At 41.7% G+C, this 18714-nt stretch overlaps 1 protein-coding gene across 3 annotated transcripts in view; it reads right to left on the reverse strand.

The window, feature by feature from the left end:
• Window positions 1–18405, reverse strand: part of slka (STE20-like kinase a) — a 34011-nt gene extending 15606 nt beyond the window's left edge. For all 3 annotated transcript variants that reach the window (XM_071380349.1, XM_071380348.1, XM_071380347.1), the window contains exons 1-11: window positions 17521–18405; window positions 12663–12827; window positions 9378–9426; window positions 7561–7710; window positions 6734–6806; window positions 3106–3300; window positions 2692–2773; window positions 2339–2470; window positions 1152–2225; window positions 883–1013; window positions 336–459 (exon numbers count right to left, since the gene is read on the reverse strand). In XM_071380349.1, the coding sequence (XP_071236450.1) occupies window positions 336–459; window positions 883–1013; window positions 1152–2225; window positions 2339–2470; window positions 2692–2773; window positions 3106–3300; window positions 6734–6806; window positions 7561–7710; window positions 9378–9426; window positions 12663–12827; window positions 17521–17673 (2328 nt within the window). In that variant the 5' untranslated portion in view covers window positions 17674–18405. The remainder of the gene's footprint in view (window positions 1–335; window positions 460–882; window positions 1014–1151; window positions 2226–2338; window positions 2471–2691; window positions 2774–3105; window positions 3301–6733; window positions 6807–7560; window positions 7711–9377; window positions 9427–12662; window positions 12828–17520) is intronic.
• Between the last annotated feature and the right edge of the window lie 309 nt (window positions 18406–18714).

The following is an 18714-nucleotide window of genomic DNA, read 5'->3' on the forward strand; positions in this document are numbered from 1 at the left end:
TTCACAACAGATTCCGAGAAGCAAGTTTTCTTATTGTATTGCTTTTACCAGAAAAACCCTTTCACATTATTGAAAGGACTCGGAGGGATGTATATTATTAAAGTATTCGAACATGTCCCAAAGGAATAACAGTTACTCATTCTGTTATTCATTTCTATCTAAATATGTGGGCAGGATAAAAACCAAATAGATTTCTGTACAGCACTTTGAGATATCAGCTGATGTAAGAAGGGCTATATAAATACATTTGATATGAATCATCTGGTTTCCAAGGGGACATCCTTAGACAACAACAACGGCATACACAGATAGATGCACCAGAATGGGTGACTTACAGTCATCTCCTGCTCAAAGCGGCGGTAGATCTGTTCTCTCTGCTGCTGCAGCTTGTCGCTGAGCGCCTGCTGGGCTCTATGCTCCTCCTTCTGCAGCAGACGCAGCTCTCTCAGCTCCTGGCGCCTGACAGCACACAACAACAACACTTCACATTTGGACTCAACAGATTTCCACCTTCAACAAATGAATAATAACGTATTATATTTCACTCCCTGGAGGGGCACAGAATCTGTCAATAGGTGAGTAAGGTGACCGATTAATTTCCTGATTTGACTCGAAATGGAGTCAAAATGGAATGAACACAGCTCTCAACTCAAGACACCAACAGAGGAACAACAGACGACATTTGAGATGGAGTATTTTTTCCACTGCTTTTTAAAACATACAGAGGCCAAAATAGACCATAAAAGTCTACCCATCATCATTGTTCATCAATCTTGGAGTTGTAAAAGCCAGGGAACTGAGCAATGAATGACAACTATTTATGGCAGGGCTCCAAAATGGGTCACATGCCATATTTAGTCACGGCAGAGAGGAGAGACCTACCTCAGGAATCTCATCTCCTCGTTCTTGGTGTCGTTATCGGTGACTATCTTTGACGTGGTCACACTGACCTCCACTCCGTCTACCATGAACTTACGGGTCTTCTTCAGAGTCTTCTTCTGTCGTCTCGTGTCCTGTGGAGAAAAGGAGTTTGTTTTACGTAATGTCTGAATTGAAGTGCATATGTTGGCCCCTTAAATAGGATGTTCACTTGAATGACACTGTGTACATCCTGTATATGGGACACATTTGTCATCATTGGTCCTTGTTACCTGTAAGGACACAGATCCCGCCTCAGCCTTTTTGGACAGGAAACTGGAGATGGACAGGTTGAGGTCCATGCTGTTGCTATCGGCTGCAGAGCTGCTCCCAGAGTCAGAATCCTTTTCCACATCCGGCTTCAACTTAACAGGAGTGCTTTCCTGGTCGGTCTTTGACTCCGAAACAGCATCCTGGGATGGAGCTTCCTCAGCTGGTGGCTTCTCCTCCCTCTCGTCTGTTGTCCCCTCCTCAAGAATCACCACCGGTATTACATTATTGTCTCTTTGGGCTTCTGTGTCTGCAGAGACCTCTGTGGAGCCCTCAGCTGTGTCTACCTCTGCGTCTGTGTTGATGTCCGATTCTGTGTTGTCTGCGTCTGTGTCTTCATTCAAGTCGGTGTCTGTGTTTATGTCTGTGACCCCATCAGCCTCTGGTTTAACCTCCTCTGTCATCTCCTCAATGAGCGTCTCCTTCTCAGTCTCCTCTGGTTTAGCATTGACCTCTGTCGATACGGCGCCAGGCTCCTCTAAAGCACTCCTAGGCTGGTCCCCTGGATCTGTGAATTTGGTGGGAGGCTGGAGAATCACCTCTGGCTCCTCTTTGATTGGTTCCTTCTCCACCTCCTCCTCTGTCTTCTTCTCCTCTACTTCTACTCTTTCCTTCATGAATACTTGTGGAGGTCCATCCTCTACTTTCTCCTCTTCCCCTGTCTCCTCACTCACAATCACACTCTCCTGCGTGTCTGATGGTGCTTCTGGCACAATGGTGATCTGACGGTCAGGAATGTCTTCAGGCTTTCCAGCAGGGCTTTCCTCTGGTTTGGGCTCCATGGGCTTCACCTGTCCATTGACTAAGTCCTCATTACTGGCATCAGACACCTCGTTCAGTTTCTCACCCTCTGCCCTGTCGCCCACGCTGGTCCCAAGGCCCTCGTCAGACAGCTTATCACTGGCCTTGTCCTCTGCAGTCTCAGGCTCTGTCTTCTCTGTGACTGAGTCCAGTGTAGAGGTGGTCTCGGAGAGCTTCTCATCCTCAGAGCTGGCCATGCTGGTGTCTGATGGCGCTCGCTTATGTCCGGGCACCACCTTCACAGAAACAACACATGGTCAATCAACGCTGTGAGACTTTTTGACCTTTTATGACTTTGTATGACACTATTCCATAACAGATGATGAAAACATTGCGCTATACTACATACCAGAGTTGCATCCGTCTCTTCTTCTTCATCTTCCTCTTTGCCTTCTTCTATCTCCTCTAAGACATCAGCATTGGCCTCAGCAATCAGTTCTCTCAGCGGTTTGTTGTCAACTACACTGCTAACAAAGGGATGCTGTATGGAGTGGTGGGGAAAAACTATACAATCAATACAAGGTAGTAAATTATCCCACAATATGTAGTCAATACAGGAGCATACGTGTGACATCAGCACATAATTTAAATTAGGTGTTAGGGTGGGGTATTCCAGATGTTTGTTCTTCGCATGTAGAGGGAAAGAAGGCTTGGAAACAATTTTTTTCATATGCAGGTTATCGGACATGCCGAGTCGTTCACCTGCAAGAGCTGGGCTGTGCACCACCTACGGTCCACATTCTTATCCAGTGCCTTCCTCAGAAAGTCATTGAACTCTGGTGACCTGCCAAACAGAGGGGGAAACATATTTAAGACTACTTTTTATTTTACTAGGCAAGTCAGTGAAGAACAAATTCTTATTTTCAATGACAGCCTAGGAACAGTGGGTTAACTGCCTTGTTTAGGGGCAGAACAACAGATTTTTTTACCTTGTCAGCTCGGGGATTCGATCTTGCAACCTTTCGGTTCCTAGTCCAACGCTCTAACCACTATGCTACCTGCCGCCCCATACAATTCACTATCTTTCATCACCTGGTCTACGGTCTGTTTTTACGACACTAGTCCTGACTCATTCCATCACCGCTCCCACTCTATAAAATTGTTCTACACTCTCACCAGCGTGAAGGCTGCATGAGTGTGGGCGGATCGGCCTTGGCTATTCTCAGCAGGACTCTCATGGGGTTCATCTCGTGGTTAGGAGGTTCTATCTGTGCCAGCTCAATCAGGGTGACCCCCAGGGACCAGATGTCAGCCTTGTAGTCGTACGGACGGTCCTTAGACGTCTCACACATCACCACCTCTGGAGCCATCCTGGAGAACCAGAGGAAAGAGAGGTTGTTTTAGTATGTGTACGTGTGTGTCAGGGTTTAAGTTAGCCGGTAATAGGCGGCTTTTGGACAGTATTTTTTTTTTTTTTAAAGAGGATGAGTTTTTTTTCTTCTTACTGGCTCCGGCCAGTTGTCCGGGAAAAGAAGAAACTAATTCCCAGTTGCGAAATCATACTTTTTTAGCCTATTCATTGATGGAAATACCAGTCGATGTAAATACAGTGCCTTTGGAAAGTATTCAGACCCCTTAACTTTTTACACATTTTGTTAGGCCCTCCTGATCAATCTACATACAATAAATACCCCATAATGACAAAGGAAAAACTGAATTTTAGAAATGTTTGCAAAAAAAAAGAAGAAGAAAAAAAAAAGAAGGAAATATCACATTTACATAACTATTCAGACTCTTTACTCAGTGCTTTGTTGAAGCACCTTTGGCAGCGATTACAGCCTCGATTCTTCTTGGGTATGACGCTACAAGCTTGGCACACCTGTATTTGGGGAGTTTCTCCCAATTTTCTCTGCAGATCCTCTCAAGCTCTGTCAGGTTGGATGGGGAATGTCATTGCACAGCTATTTTCAGGTCTCTCCAGAGATGTTCGATCGGGTTCAAGTCCGGGCTCTGGCTGGGCCACTCAAGGACATTCAGAGACTTGTTCCGAAGCCACTTCTGCATTGTCTTGGCTGTGTGCTTAGGGTCACTGTCCTGTTGGAAGGTGAACCTTTGCCCCAGTCAGAGGTCATGAGCGCTCTGGAGCAGGTTTTCATCAAGGATCTCTCTGTACTTTGCTCCGTTCATCTTTGACTCGATCCTGACTAGTCTCCCAGTCCCTGCCGCGGTGAAAAACATCCCCACAGCATGATGCTGCCACCCCTATGCTTCACCGTAGGAATTGTGCCAGGTTTCCTCCAGAAGTGATGCTTGGCATTCAGGCCAAATAGTTAATCTATCATCTGAACAGAGAATCTTGTTGCCCTGTATTTTAATTACTTGTTACTTATTTTTCTTATTCTTACCAGTATTTTTTAAAACTGCATTGCTGGTTAGGGGTTCGTTAGTAAGCATTTCACTGTAAGGTCTACACCTGTTGTATACGGCGCATGTGAATAATACAATTTGATTTGATTTGTTTCTCAGAGTCAGAGTCCTTTATGTGCCTTTTGGCAAACTCCAAGTGGGCTGTCATGTGCCTTTTACCCAAGGAGTGGCTTCCATCTGGCCACTCTACCATAAAGGCCTGATTGGTGGAGGTCTGCAGAGATGGTTGTCCTTCTGGAAGGATAGAGGAACTCTAGAGCTATGTCAGAGTGACCATCGGGTTCTTGGTCACCTTCCTGACCAAGGACTTTCTCCCCCGATTGCTCAGTTTGGCCGGGCGGCCAGCCAGCTCTAGAAAGAGGCTTGGTGATTCCAAACTTCTTCGATTTAAGAATGATGGAGGCCACTGTCTTCTTAGGGACCTTCAATGCTGCAGAAATTTTTTGATACCCTTCCCCAGATCTGTGCCTCTACACAATACTGTCTCGGAGCTCAACGGACAATTCCTTCGACTTCATGGCTTGGTTTTTGCTCTGACATGCACTGTCAACTGTGGGACCTTAACTGTGGCACACAGGTGTGTGCCTTTCCAAATCATGTCCAATCAATTGAATTTACCACAGGTGAACTCCAATCAAGTTGTAGAAACATCTCAAGGATGATCAATGGAAACAGGATGCACCTGAGCTCAATTTCGAGTCTCATAGCAAAGGGTCTGAATACTTATGTAAATAAGGTAAACATTTTTTTTTTATATAATAATAATATATAAATGAGCAAAAAAGTTTAAAAAACAGTTTTCGATTTGTCATTACATTTTTGTGTAGATTCTTGAGGATAAAAAATAGCTATATTTTAAAATAAGGCTGTACATTTGACCGGTCATGCTTATTGGTCTATAGGTTAATTTGCATAATTTAGCAAAATTAGCTTGTGTACAGTATATTCGTTATGCATCTTATTTACTATGTGTACTGCATACAGATACAGAGCCTTTGAGTGGAAAATCTGTAAGACCATGCGAGAGCTGCTGCTACTACAGCAGCTCAAACAGCAAATGCATAGGCAACGGAAGGCAGGCTCCATCAGCGTGTCACACCCCACTTTGCAATGAGCTGGAGGCAGTATGCCTTTTAAAAACATATACTTAATTGTTTGAAACCTGAATGTTTTACTACACATTATGAGGCATGTCTTACCTTGATTCAAAGTAACCTAGCCAAAATCAGACCATATCCGTGGAGGCAATTCTTTTATATAAACTTTCTTTCATTATCCAGTAGCCAAACACAAAATCCTACTCATACAGTATTAACAACCCATGCTAGTTGTTGCTTATTAGATCTCCTCTCTCTAAATTTTGAATGGATATTTTCCATCTCTGTCACATGACGCCGCTCGCATGTGCAGTGCACTTTCCCAATAACTGCATTATGGAATGAACATTCACCCGTAGCCTACTGACTTGTGCACATTGCTAAGCTTATAATGTGAAGAAATAATAGTTAATCACCATTTTAAGCTGAATGTTCTGATCTGTGGCATCAGACTCATTGCTTTTGAACGTTATGTTACATTTTTTTTATGTAGCTTAGGTCTACTGGTTGTTGTCACACGACTGTCCCAGGGTCTGTTTGGAACAGGCCATTTCTTTCTCGACAACCTGACCAATAGATTCGGTAAACTTTCCTACAATGGGGGATAGTAGATTGACATAGGCTAGTGATTTTGCTGTTTGTTACTCATCTTGTTGGCTAATGTAAATGTGGACAGTTATTCTAACACCTTCAAAGTGCGCATCAGAATGATGTAAAGACCGCATATCGTTGCATTCTCGACTTGCATGTTCTGTTAATATAAATGACCATAATCTAAATGTGATTTCTGTCATCCTGAGCACCGTGGGTGGACACCCTAATCAGGTTACGCACCCAATGCATACATGTCCGGTAAATGAATCAAATGTCCAGTAAATTAAAATGCTGATGGTCAAATGTCCGGCACCACATTTTCCTAACGGAAACCCTCTGTGTGTGTGTGTGTGTGTGTGTGTTGTGAGTGAGTGCCCACATGTACCATTATTTGTGTGTGTGTGTGTGTGTAGGTGAAAGCTGGTGTGCATTTGTGTACACTGGGTGTGTGTTCTGGTGTTAGTTTCAAATAATGTACTATTTGGAACATGAGTCAGTGCTTTGGACATTCTGAAAGAGCTTTTTCATTCACCCCTACAGTAATATACTGATAATTAGCTTGACATCATCGCTGCAAAACAAATGGTTGCCCCGTGGCAATGAAACACCCATCATACAAGTTTTGTTCAGTTAAAATCAGAAGTGCTAAAAATGGATACGTAAAGAATCAGAACAGCATGACTCACCAATATGGAGTGCCAATGAAAGAATCTCTTCTCTGCAGCGTCATGGTATTCTTAGCAGACACGCCAAAGTCAGCTGAAAACAGACATTGATTCAGAATTTAGTAGTTGGGCAGTTGGGTGGAGATGGAGAATGACAGAGACTTAATGCATTTCATTGTTTTTATAAGAAAAGGTTAATATAGGTTAATATACATCCACATTATATGAATAATAAAGTATTACGTCTACTGTCATTGCTACACTACCTTGTGATTATTTCAGAATGTTACTGTGCGTCTCAACGCAGTCTTCGGGTACATCTGAGAGGTAAAATTAAGCGTTGTGTAGCTAGCGACTGCCTGCTAATTAAGGCTACGCCTAGCCCCATCACGACCCTCTGTATGCCTACATCATATGAATCATCATGGAAACTGTAGCTATGGATGCTATCACTTAACTCAACTGCAATCATTTACATATCCAAGGCTTCATTTGCATACATTTGCAGCCTGCATGTTGCCAATAATGATGATGAATCGCCCACATTACAAGTGGTGCATTAGGTTACTATATTCATGAAACCTGTATTTTTAACAATACATATCAGGCCAGTGTCCAGTCCACTACATTCTCTCCTGGGCTGGATGCAAAGGCACTCAAATGGGTAGTAATACTACACTTTCGTAAGCCTAAAGCCTGTTAGGAGTGTCACATTTGAACAATATCTTTTCAGGATACCAGTTAAACCTATTCTCAAGTCAACAGAGGACAGCCTACTACTCATGAAATACAGTAGGAGATATTCTTAGACAAAGAGCCAATAGAAGTCCAGCGAGGCAAGGCCTTACCCAATTTGATGTCTCCCTCCTGTGAGAAAAGGATGTTCCCAGCCTTCAGGTCTCTGTGGATGACCTTGATCTCATGAAGGTAGGCCAGGGCCTCCAACGTCTGCCTACACACCACCCGGATCTGGGGCTCTGTCAGAGGCCTCTCAAGCTCTGCAGAGGCAAAGACGGAAGCATCCACATGAATTTAGTGTACCACAAATCTCTATCCACTGGAACTTTGTGTCGTATGTTGACATTTCATGAAGGTTTTACCAATGCTTTATGTACTGTATCCTTCATAGTACATGGTGAACACACTCTAAACATAACAATTTGGAGACATGTGGCTGTAACCCTTAGCAACTGCAAAAGAACACTGTTCCATGCCCTTCTTCCCACAGCCAGCAGTCATGACTGGACCAACAGCATGGTAGAGTGAGTCACACCCCTGGACCACTCCTGATCCAACAGAAGAGGTTCAACCATGACATCTCCTCTCTGTTTAAAGAGTGACTGTTTTTAAAAAGCAACGAATCCCTTTGAAAAACAGCCTGTGGCATCGATATGAGTCAGAAACAGTTATTCCAGTGTCAAAATTGACTACAAAGTGTAAATAGGATAATTTAGGTGATAAAGTCAGTCTAATCTAAAACGGAGTTTGGACCATCCGTGCGTCACAACGGGTAAATGATTTGATGATGTCCATTTGCCCACTAACATGGGGTGAAGAGCCGCGGTGATTGCGCTCTATCCAATAGCATAGACGATGAGACATACCTGCCCAGCAGCCCGGCATTATCTACATGTCGCACATTTTTTACTTGCGAAATCCTGCAACAAACACCTTAAGATGTCAAATTGCGCAACTCAAACATTCTCAGCAAAAACATAAAAATTTATTACAGATGTCTTGTTTTATCTTAGATTCCTTGTTGGGATTTTGAAGAAGTGAAATAGGCTTTCATGTCTACCATGTCTCACGGGGGATAAACATCATCAACCAAACACGGAATCGGTCAGGAAACACACCTACAAACTGAAACCATGTGTTTGATGTATTTGATCCACTTATTCAGCTCCAGTCATTAGAACGAGACCGTTCTCCCCAATTAAGGTGCCACCAACCTCCTGTGACTTACATGCTTAGAGTGAAGAATGGTAGCAGCCTATGTCAACTCATTACACAAAACAGGCTATTTGTGCTATCATTATCAGCCTGTGTGAATTGTGATCTACTCGCTATAAACTGTGGTACAATAGAATGACATGGTGCTGTTACATAATGGAGGACAACTCAAAGCCTCAGATTAATTTAATATCTTACATATCACAGTGTAAAGACTGACACCCAGTCACATCTGCAGGCTTACTTTTGTAGCCTCGTGATTAAGAGCATTGGGCCAGTAACCAAAAGGCCGCTGGTTTGAATCCTTGAGCCGACTAGGTCAAAAATCTGTCAATGTGCCCTTGAGCAAGGCACTTAAAGCTGATTGTAAGTCGCTCTGGACTTAGCGTCTGCTAAATGACTAAAATATAAAATCAGCAAGTCCCAATACAACTCTAAACCAATGGTGGGAGGTTCCTTAAAAATTCCAAATAACACAAAGGAAAGTACTGAGGCATTAAAACTGGACTAACCACTCCTAGAAATGGGAACTATGATAATTATACACTTTCACCACTCCCAACTGAGTGGAGGGAACATATTCTACACTGGCTGAAATGTATTGAAATAGAAAAAAACATTTGTGATGATCTGACTTTCTTTGAGGACAGAGTGACATTTTCCATGTATTCCTTTTTTCACTTTGTATATCTTTTTGAAAATCCATACTCACCCAACATGACTGCATCGACAGCACCTCCAGCACAGAACTCAATCAGAATCTGAGGAGAGAGAAATTACATACACAGTTACTATACACTGTACCAATGTGTCCCCCCAATGTAATGTGCGTTTCAGGGTAACACTCAATGCTGGAGACATCAACGTTTTAATGGAGGGAGACTTGAGGTCAAATTCTTTGGAGCTGGATGAAAACAGCGCTTCGCAAAGGGCGTTTGCGAGACACTTTGATTCAAGCTACTCTGTTGCATGCACAAACGTGTCATTTAATTTAATAAGATGAGTGTGTTTCACAGTGGATATATTCACAAATTATATTATGTAAATTGTGAGCTTAATTCACATGTAAAAAAGGGACAACTCAATTACAGATATCCTTCACAGCAGATATTCTCTTAACAACCTTGTGAAAGCTCTTCAAATTCTCAGGAAAAGTTTGTGGTGCAATGCTAACCAGTGCAATAACTCTTATCAAGAGTGTTTCATCATAAAACTGAAGAGACTTCATGAAGGGGACCTCCTCATTTTTTTGTAAGAGATCCAGTTTGGCATACATGTTTGACAGATGTTAATCTGGCAAAACATCTGCAGCAGAAACTACATCAAGTTTTTACATCAGCTCTTTTTCAAAAAAAGTGTGGCGTCCTCAGACAGAAACTTCACTGCAAGCAATTCAAATCTGACCACACTATTTGTATTACAGGAAGATGCGAGAAAAACAAATGCCTACTCTATTGAGCTCTGCTCCAGTGTTGTTCCTAAGAGGAAGAGTCATTGTAGCACCCCTTGCCTCAGATACAATGGTCCACACACACAGCAGATGAAGGCCAGACAGGGGAATGACAGGTCTACTCTCCCATCTGCTGTCGACATCAGGATTCGATTTGAGAGCACTAGTTAGCTCCAAAAGTGGTTATAGCTTTGACTGCGTGCTGACAGTAAATTCAGAGCCCTTCAGTGACTAGCTAACAGTTTGAGATCATTGTGAGGGGATTTCGCCAGTGGTTGAATGGGGAATTGGGCTTCCCGGGAAAATGTTGTCCAAGGTTGCAACAGTAACCAAGGGGGTGGGGCTTATCAAATTGAAGGAATAGAACTTCAATCCTGTGTTGTGTTCAGTTGGCACACCATGGGAAAAAATGCTTTGAGGAGGTACTACAGGAACTTGTCCAATAAGAACACTAATTTTCATTTTACGTTTAAAAGAGTTTTTGTCTGTTTGCTCCTGCTGAACACACAACTGAGTCCTACTGAACGCAACCCTTATTTCTCTGTTGAAATGAACATCCCCAACATGGCTAAACATCACTATCGTGTGCATTGCGATTATTCAAAGACATCGTATCGAGCTGATCTAATGCAATTCTTGACTTGCACAGGTCTGATAAGCGCACTGAGCCACTGGTAAAGTTCTGTCTGGTTTATCAGATGATGTCATGAACTAATGCACTTTTGGAGATGTGAAAACTGACCAGCCTCTGTGATAAAAGCTATTGTGAACTACACTATCACCTGATCTATGGGAGCATAGCCAGGACGTGTCAAACAGCAGCTTGAGGTATCGGATGCAACACAAATCAATCAAAACCCTCACTGGGCAACGCCCATTCAGTGAGTTAAACAAAGAGGATGGAAAGACTGGTGATCCATTATGTAATGATACACATCAATGGAGGGCTAAACGTTTTACAATAATGAACCATTTTGAAACGGTTTACTAATGTTATCATGAATTAAATATGATACAATTATCCTTAAAGCAGCAAAAATCTCCATTATTGATTACTATGCCTTAACAGTGTCATAAGACATCAGCCGCTAGCTACCATTTTACTGGCAGTGCCTTATGTATATTTCACAACATTCACCTACTGTTGCATGGGGTTTGGTATGAATGAGTCCTTTTTTTGGCTGAATGGAATGTTCACACACATTAACTAAACGCCTGACATGTTTTAAAGGCATAAGTTACACGTTAATCTCTCTCAGGACTCAACCAGTGGCACACACTACATGGTTTGATGTCTCTAAATTATTCATTAGCACTTTCTCAAGCCCAGAGTAGCAGTCCATTATCTTCCCATGGCTGCAGCCCCACAGCGGGGGATCACATGATACCACCTGAACATAATTGCGCTGTTGTTCTCTCCAAACACACCAACAGTGTGACAGGATCCTCTGACAGCGTTCACACAGCAGTTGATGGTGATTAGTGCTTTTGAGGTTGGTTCATTTATGAAAAAATAATCACGGTTTTTGATTCAGTTTTGATTATTTTTCAAAAATGTAAACGCATTATGAAATAAAGACAATGATTATTTCAGGTCAGGTCCACATTGAGTAGACATCAACACAGAAATTACTATGAAATAATAAGATATTTATGTTGAGTATATTACTTGAGTACTTTATTTGAGTACTTAGTCATCATTTAATCTCTGCTCAGGCAGTAGCAGCCAGCAAGTCAGACCACCTAACGTTATCTCTGTGCTCCCCATACTGTACTGTCTTTAGTCATTCTATTTAGCTACACTAGCCTGCCTAAGTATGCTGCAGAGCTGTCTGACAAAATCATTTTACTAGTTCTTCAACTAGAAAAGGTACTTTCACAAACTGTCTCTATCCCTCTCGCCGTTGTGTACATTCCTCTCTCATGCGTTCTGTGTGTATCTAACCTTACGTAGCAGGCGTAAAAGTGTATCCGAAAGAATCAGCGCAGTGGATTATGGTCATTGCAGTTAATTACCACGTTTCTGCTCTGAACTAGGTTAAATATTTCCTTAGTGAAAACTACAACTCCCTTCAACCCAGTGTCCCATAGTTCTTGACTTCTCTTGTGAATTATCTGATTTCTCTCTAGAGAAACGGCACAATAGGCTCACACAGAAATACAAACTAAACGGGATTCAAGTAATTGAACCAAAAATAATCGAAAAAATGTATAAAAACAAAATGGTCGCTCAGCACTATGTGAAGTCTGGGGCTTGAGAGAGAATAAGGGGCGACATTGATAAGAGAATGTGAGGTGACTTTATTTAAATCGTAAGGTTAATCTATAAAGCACTGGTTTGTGTATAAATGAGGAATATCATCATGTTTGACTTGTGTGAGGTGCATATAGATTGAGGTTTCTCAAGTGTTAGACGGTGAACTCCCGCACTTTAGCAGGATCATGAATATACACACAAGTGTGTGAGTGGTGTGAACTGTGAACACTGTCAGTGGCCCTGTTCTCCACATCGGAGAAACCCAATCCCTCCAGAGGGAGCCCACTTACCCACAGTTTGCTTTCATAATAGAAGGCATCCAGCAGTTTGACTATGTAACGGTGATCACAGGAGGCCAGAATGTCTATCTCCACCATGTAATCCTCCAACTCCTCCTCTGTCTTGGTATCGATCACCTTGGCAGCAGCCAGGGTCCCAGTCTGCTTGTTCTGGGCCTGAAACAAAGACACCGACAAAGGAAATGAGTGACTATATTCCCCTGATAACAAGCACTATTCGATCAAACTCATACCGCAGAAAAAGAGCAACAGATTATTAGCCGTACTAATGGATAGTGGTTAATGTAAAGACATTTATGAACGGCAACGATAACATGAAAAGGCCACTGCCAATTTGGAGTTGGAGCATTTAGCATTGGAGTGGTTTATGGTATAGCAGCTGAAGGCAATTTTCTAAAAAGGTCACATCTTTCTGTAAATGTATTTCATCATACAGACACAAAAACACAAGAGGCTTCATATTTGCAGGAAAATCGGCTTGAGAGGCGAAATTCGCATCTGAAGTCAGGACAATTACAGTGTGGAGTCTCTGGAGAAAACTGATCATCTGTTAGCTGAACTGTATTTACTAGTCTATCAAGGTTAACTGTTCCTATGGGTTTCATTTCGTGAACAACGGATACCACATGCCCAAGCTATGCCATCTATCCTTGGTGATAACTACTGTAGAAACATTTACCAAAACATATTTTATATACTGTTTAATAACAATATAAGCATGTTTCCGCTTTTAAAACAACAAAATTGTGGTGACAGTTAAGTAACTGTGACCAGTAGCCATATAACAGACACAAATGTTGACAGTAGGAAATTACAATAAAAAGAAGGGATTTAGGATCCAGCTCAAGGTATGACAAAAGAGGAAGTTTGATTAGATATATAGAACAAGGTATTAGCTTATGGCTTTAGGAAGCATAAACAAGCAATCATGTGTAAAGGTCAGAAGCGTATAGATACATGCATGTTCCTTTGGCTACTTGCAAACGCTTGACCTAGTTGAAAATGAAGACATTTAAAGGGGAGAATGACACGTTGTTCCATTCTCCACTTCCTCTTGCTCATGCAGACGGGGCTGCTATTTTGAGCTAAGCTTTGGCCGGAATGTTTATGGATACAGACCCAACCTAGTGGAGTTAAGGAAAGTTAAGGAGGGAAAGAGGGAGTGTCAGTGTAGCGAACTGCATCAGACTTTATATTTACACATAGTCACTCCCTTTTGTCTGTACCAGGCAACGCCTGCCCTAGCAGTCACACATTCAACACGAGGTCATACCTGTGACACTGTGTATATTTGCCTTCCTATTTTAGAGGGCTCTATGACCTCAGTTCTACTGGGCATCAGCCTTCACATTCCATCAAGAACTCTGATGGTTCATATCCAAGAAACAGTTTGACCTTTAGCAAAGCATAACAAGGAAACTGGCAAGAACACCAAATCAAAACAGGTCCAGGGATTTACATTAAAGAAGCATGGGCACAGCCCCAAGCAAGCAGAAGAGAAGGTATTGCACTCTCAAATGATGAAGGGGAAAGTAACCTAGCTACAGTATGTGAATAGAGGGCTATCAGTTGTTTTTGTTAGCCGTTGTGACCGGGAGCTTTGGCTTGTCCTCACACCCACTTCAGCGGCTGTGCTCCACGGCCCGTCATGGGGTGAGCTCAGAGCTGTGACTCAGGCTGAATGCCAAGAATCCCCTTCCTCCCAGACCCAGCCAGCTGATTCACCCACTGCTGCCACATCCAACACCACCACACCTCAGCATGACACACCCACTACAGGGCTGTGAAATAACACATGGACTATATTAAAAGGACAATTTTTATGTTTTTATACCAAATCTCTATTTGATGTATATCAAATAAAATGTTATTGGTCACATACACATATTGGCATGGCATGTAATATACAAAGGTCCAGATACTTTTTTGTCGATTTTTTAAGTTTTTGAGAAACTTACCAAAACCAGTGATTCACTTCCTCATCCTCATTGTACAGTACAGGGGCTCTGAAAAAATGGTCCAAAAACACCCAAGTACAGCTTGATTCGCAAGTAAATTGAATATAACGTTGCGGATAAAGTATGGACTGACAATTTCATGTGTACAACATCTAAAGACATGCACCACTATACTAAGAGCTTTTGCGTTTCTAAAAAGACGTATTTGGGCATTTTTTGCAGCATTTGTTCCATGTTTTTTCAGAGCCCCTGTAGTACACAATGAGGATGAGGAAGTACATCGCTGGTTGGGGTAAGTTTCTCAAAAACAAGTGAAATCGCAAAAAAGGAGTGTGGAACCTTTTATATCATGCACTTACATCAAAAATAGACATTTGTTTGTGAAAGAGCAAAATTCTCCTTTAAGGTACAGCAGTGTGGAACAATGGTTGTAGGACAAGGGATGACTAAGATAATAGTGTACAGGGTATGATATTGTTATTACATGGTAACAGATTTGGTCAAGTGATTGGCTATGCACACAGCTACCCCACCAGACATGCCACCAGGGGTCTTTTCACAGTCCCCAAATCCAGAACAAATTCAAGAAAGCGTACAGTATTATATAGAGCCCTTATTGCATGGAACTTCCATCTCATATTGCTCAAATAAACAGCAAACCTGGGCTCAAAAAACAGATAAAGCAACACCTCATGGCACAACGCTTCTCCCCTATTTGACCTAGATAGTTTGTGTGTATGCATTGATATGTAGGCTATGTGTGCCTTTAAAAAAAAAGATATGTAGTTCTGTCCTTGAGCTGTTCTTGTCTATTGATGTTCTGTATTATGTCATGTTTCATGTTTTGTGTGGACCCCAGGAAGAGTAGCTGCTGCTTTTGCAACAGCTAATGGGAATCCTAATAAAATACCAAATATTGTTAACCATTAGGGCAAACTCAACTTACTACATTCCATGACTGGGAGTGGATAGGAATTATAAGTACAAGCTGTGACTGATAATATTAGAGCTGAGCTCACTGAAACAGTTGACATGAAAAAAAAGATATCCAGTTTAGACACACCAAAGATGTTCTTATGTTGACAGAGACATTAGAATGCATGACTGAAGATGACAAGAAAAATTATTACAAAAAAACGACAACAGGTAAGTGTTTTCCCCAACTCTGTTTGAGGGCTGCAGTGTCTCCAGTCCTGGCTTTCATCATTGCCTGCTAATCAGCTAATCAAGACATGGGTAACCGGGGAAAATTGACTCACTGGCTAATCACTGACATTATTTGATCAGTTAAGTTCCAGGAAAAGGAGAGAATCAGCAGACACTGAAGGCTCCAAGGACTGAATAAGAGACTTCTGACCTATAGAATACCTGAACATGCGCATGCGATAACAATTTGTTTACATTAGACATTAATAAACATGAGGAAAAAATAAAATCTATTTTTTTCTCTTGGTCATCAAAGTTCCGCTAGCAGATACTATGTACGATCAGGTCAGCAACAAAAAATGCTATTCCCTCTGCTCCATCTTGCTGACTAGGTCAAAGATGACACCCGTCCCAAACACGACAACGAAGAAAGTACAGCAGGGGGTAAATCATCAACAGTTCTATCTCTCAGTGTGCTGGTCCCAACCCTGACAGAGTAATGTTCAGGCCTAACTAAGCATGACGACTATTGAATGGTTTAGCTTACTAGCCGCAGAGCCAAGAATAGACTAATACAACTGGTAATCAACAGGTAATTGGCAAAATAAAGGAAACATCAACATAAAGTGTCTTAATAGGGCATTGGGCCACCAAGAGCGAGAACAAATTCAATGCACCGTGGCATAGATTCTACAAGTGTCTGGAACTCTATTGGAGGGATGTGACACCATTCTTTTACGATAAATTCCATAATTTGGTGTTTTGTTGATGGTGATGGAAAACGCTGTCTCAGGCACCACCTGTTTTCAATATACTTTGTATCCCTAATTTACTCAAATGTTTCCATTATTTTTGCAGTTACCAGTAGATAGCCAATGTACATGATCACACATTTCCACCCACATACAGACCTTCTGACATGAGAACCTGCTACAGTACATGGTACTAACGCACATCCTGCTCCCCCCTGGGCTATACCAACAAAGTACCTGTTCACTAATGATGATGTGTCTACACTGCTGGGACCTTTCTGACTGATAAGGCCTACTTATCTAGGGAACTATTCAACTGTATCCTGTTTCCTATGAGGTTTACTGCCTGCAATTCACACCCTCAAGCAATCCATATTGCTCTCATCTTCACAGTCAACAATAAGCTCTTCTCGGATCACTGGTGTATCTATGTGAACTATTCTGATTTGTTTTGCAGCCTAAGAGTTGCCCTTCCCAACTAACCATGAGGACTTTCATACCCCACTGCACTGCTGTTCTGGAAGTATGAACTTGAACCCTTTTATTTGCACTTATCACCAACCATAACATTATGGAGGCCCCGTTGTCTTTCTAGGGGAGCCACTCCTTGAAAACTGAATTTTTGACACAGATGAGCAGTGAAAATGTCATTGTTTACCAGTAATGTATAATTCAGTAAGGATACTACTACCATATTCAATATTAATTCATAGAACAGTTGTGAGACATGTTCCCTTGAGGCAGGCAATATGAGTCTTGCAATATTTCATGTTGAGGTAGCCTAGTATTTGACATGTCAACGGTGAACAAAAATGACAAAATGAGATGGGCCATGAACTCAACTTGAGACAGAAAAAGGCATATTTGACATGCTGATGATAGGAGGGGTTGAGTTATGTCTCTCAGTAAAACTTCCGGTATGAAGGTATCATGAGTTACAGACTTGACCTTAATGGATTTTATATTGAAAGATAATAAATCCGTTCGTATTACCTTGTATACTTTCCCAAAGGCCCCATCTCCCAGTTCCCCAATAATCTCCCAGATTTCCTCCGGGTTCTCGTCTCTATGTACGTGCTCATACTGTTTCTTCTTCTTATCAGACCCCAACTTGAAGATTTTACGAAAATTGAAGAACGACGACATCTTCTGTGAGTTTAGTCTGAGTGGCCTTTCCAGCAATTCCCACAAAGAAAGAATAATCCAAAATTCCCAATAACGTCCAAGTGTCTATCAGGCTGTAATATGGCAGCTAGCTCGCGCCACTGTGTCCATTTAGCCGCTAGACAAGTAGACAGACGATTCTTGAAATAAACCCAATAATAATAATAATAAGCTACAATTCAATACCAGCATTTACTCATGAGCTGAAACATCAATCGCGCATTATTATTATTGTAAATGAAACAGTTCACATAACACGTTGGCTACATTTGATCATTCTCAACAAAATGCACAAGGGTGGTCTTGGGATGGTTAACGTTACTGCCACAATACACACACGATCATTCTTAGACAATGTAATAACCGGCTTAATAAATGGATCTCAACAGACTGGCAGCATCGTCTTGAAGTTCAGCGGTAGCGATTTCATAAAACTCCCTTCTAAGACATACTTATAACCCGTAGTTACGGCCCAACCACGCAATCTAATACAAGTCCTCTGTCGTCACAAGGAACGGAAAAATAAACGAGAATGAAATGAAGTTTCTCAGACTTGAAACTCCACGAGACGGTAGTCATTTATGGTGTGGCCATTTCTAAACATTTCATTTTCTTCCGGTTGGTTTTAATAGGGAATATTCCTTCATACCGAACCAACTTCAGAATTGATGATAGTGCCTTGCCACCTCCTCCTTGCTGCATGTTGTGGAAAGCGCGTACCCGTGAAGCGCAGCCGCAATGGCAGCCTTGGCATGGCCAAACAAAGCATTTGATAAATTCCATCCAACTCCATTAGTGATACATTAAACAAATTCCACTCAAATGCAGTCTTCTTCCTATCAATTTGTTCAATTCAGTTACCTGACTCAATTTGAAATTTAACAGGCTTGATATGTTTTATTCCTGTGCAATTAGCCGAGGCCTAAATACGATTCCAGTTCATCATCAAATTTTACATTTCCATATTTTTATTTTTATTAACTGATGTAAAAAATAAATAAATCTATTGCATTGACCCCCACC

The sequence above is a fragment of the Salvelinus alpinus genome, chromosome 32, assembly GCF_045679555.1.
Source record: "Salvelinus alpinus chromosome 32, SLU_Salpinus.1, whole genome shotgun sequence".
Taxonomy (NCBI): domain Eukaryota; kingdom Metazoa; phylum Chordata; class Actinopteri; order Salmoniformes; family Salmonidae; genus Salvelinus; species Salvelinus alpinus.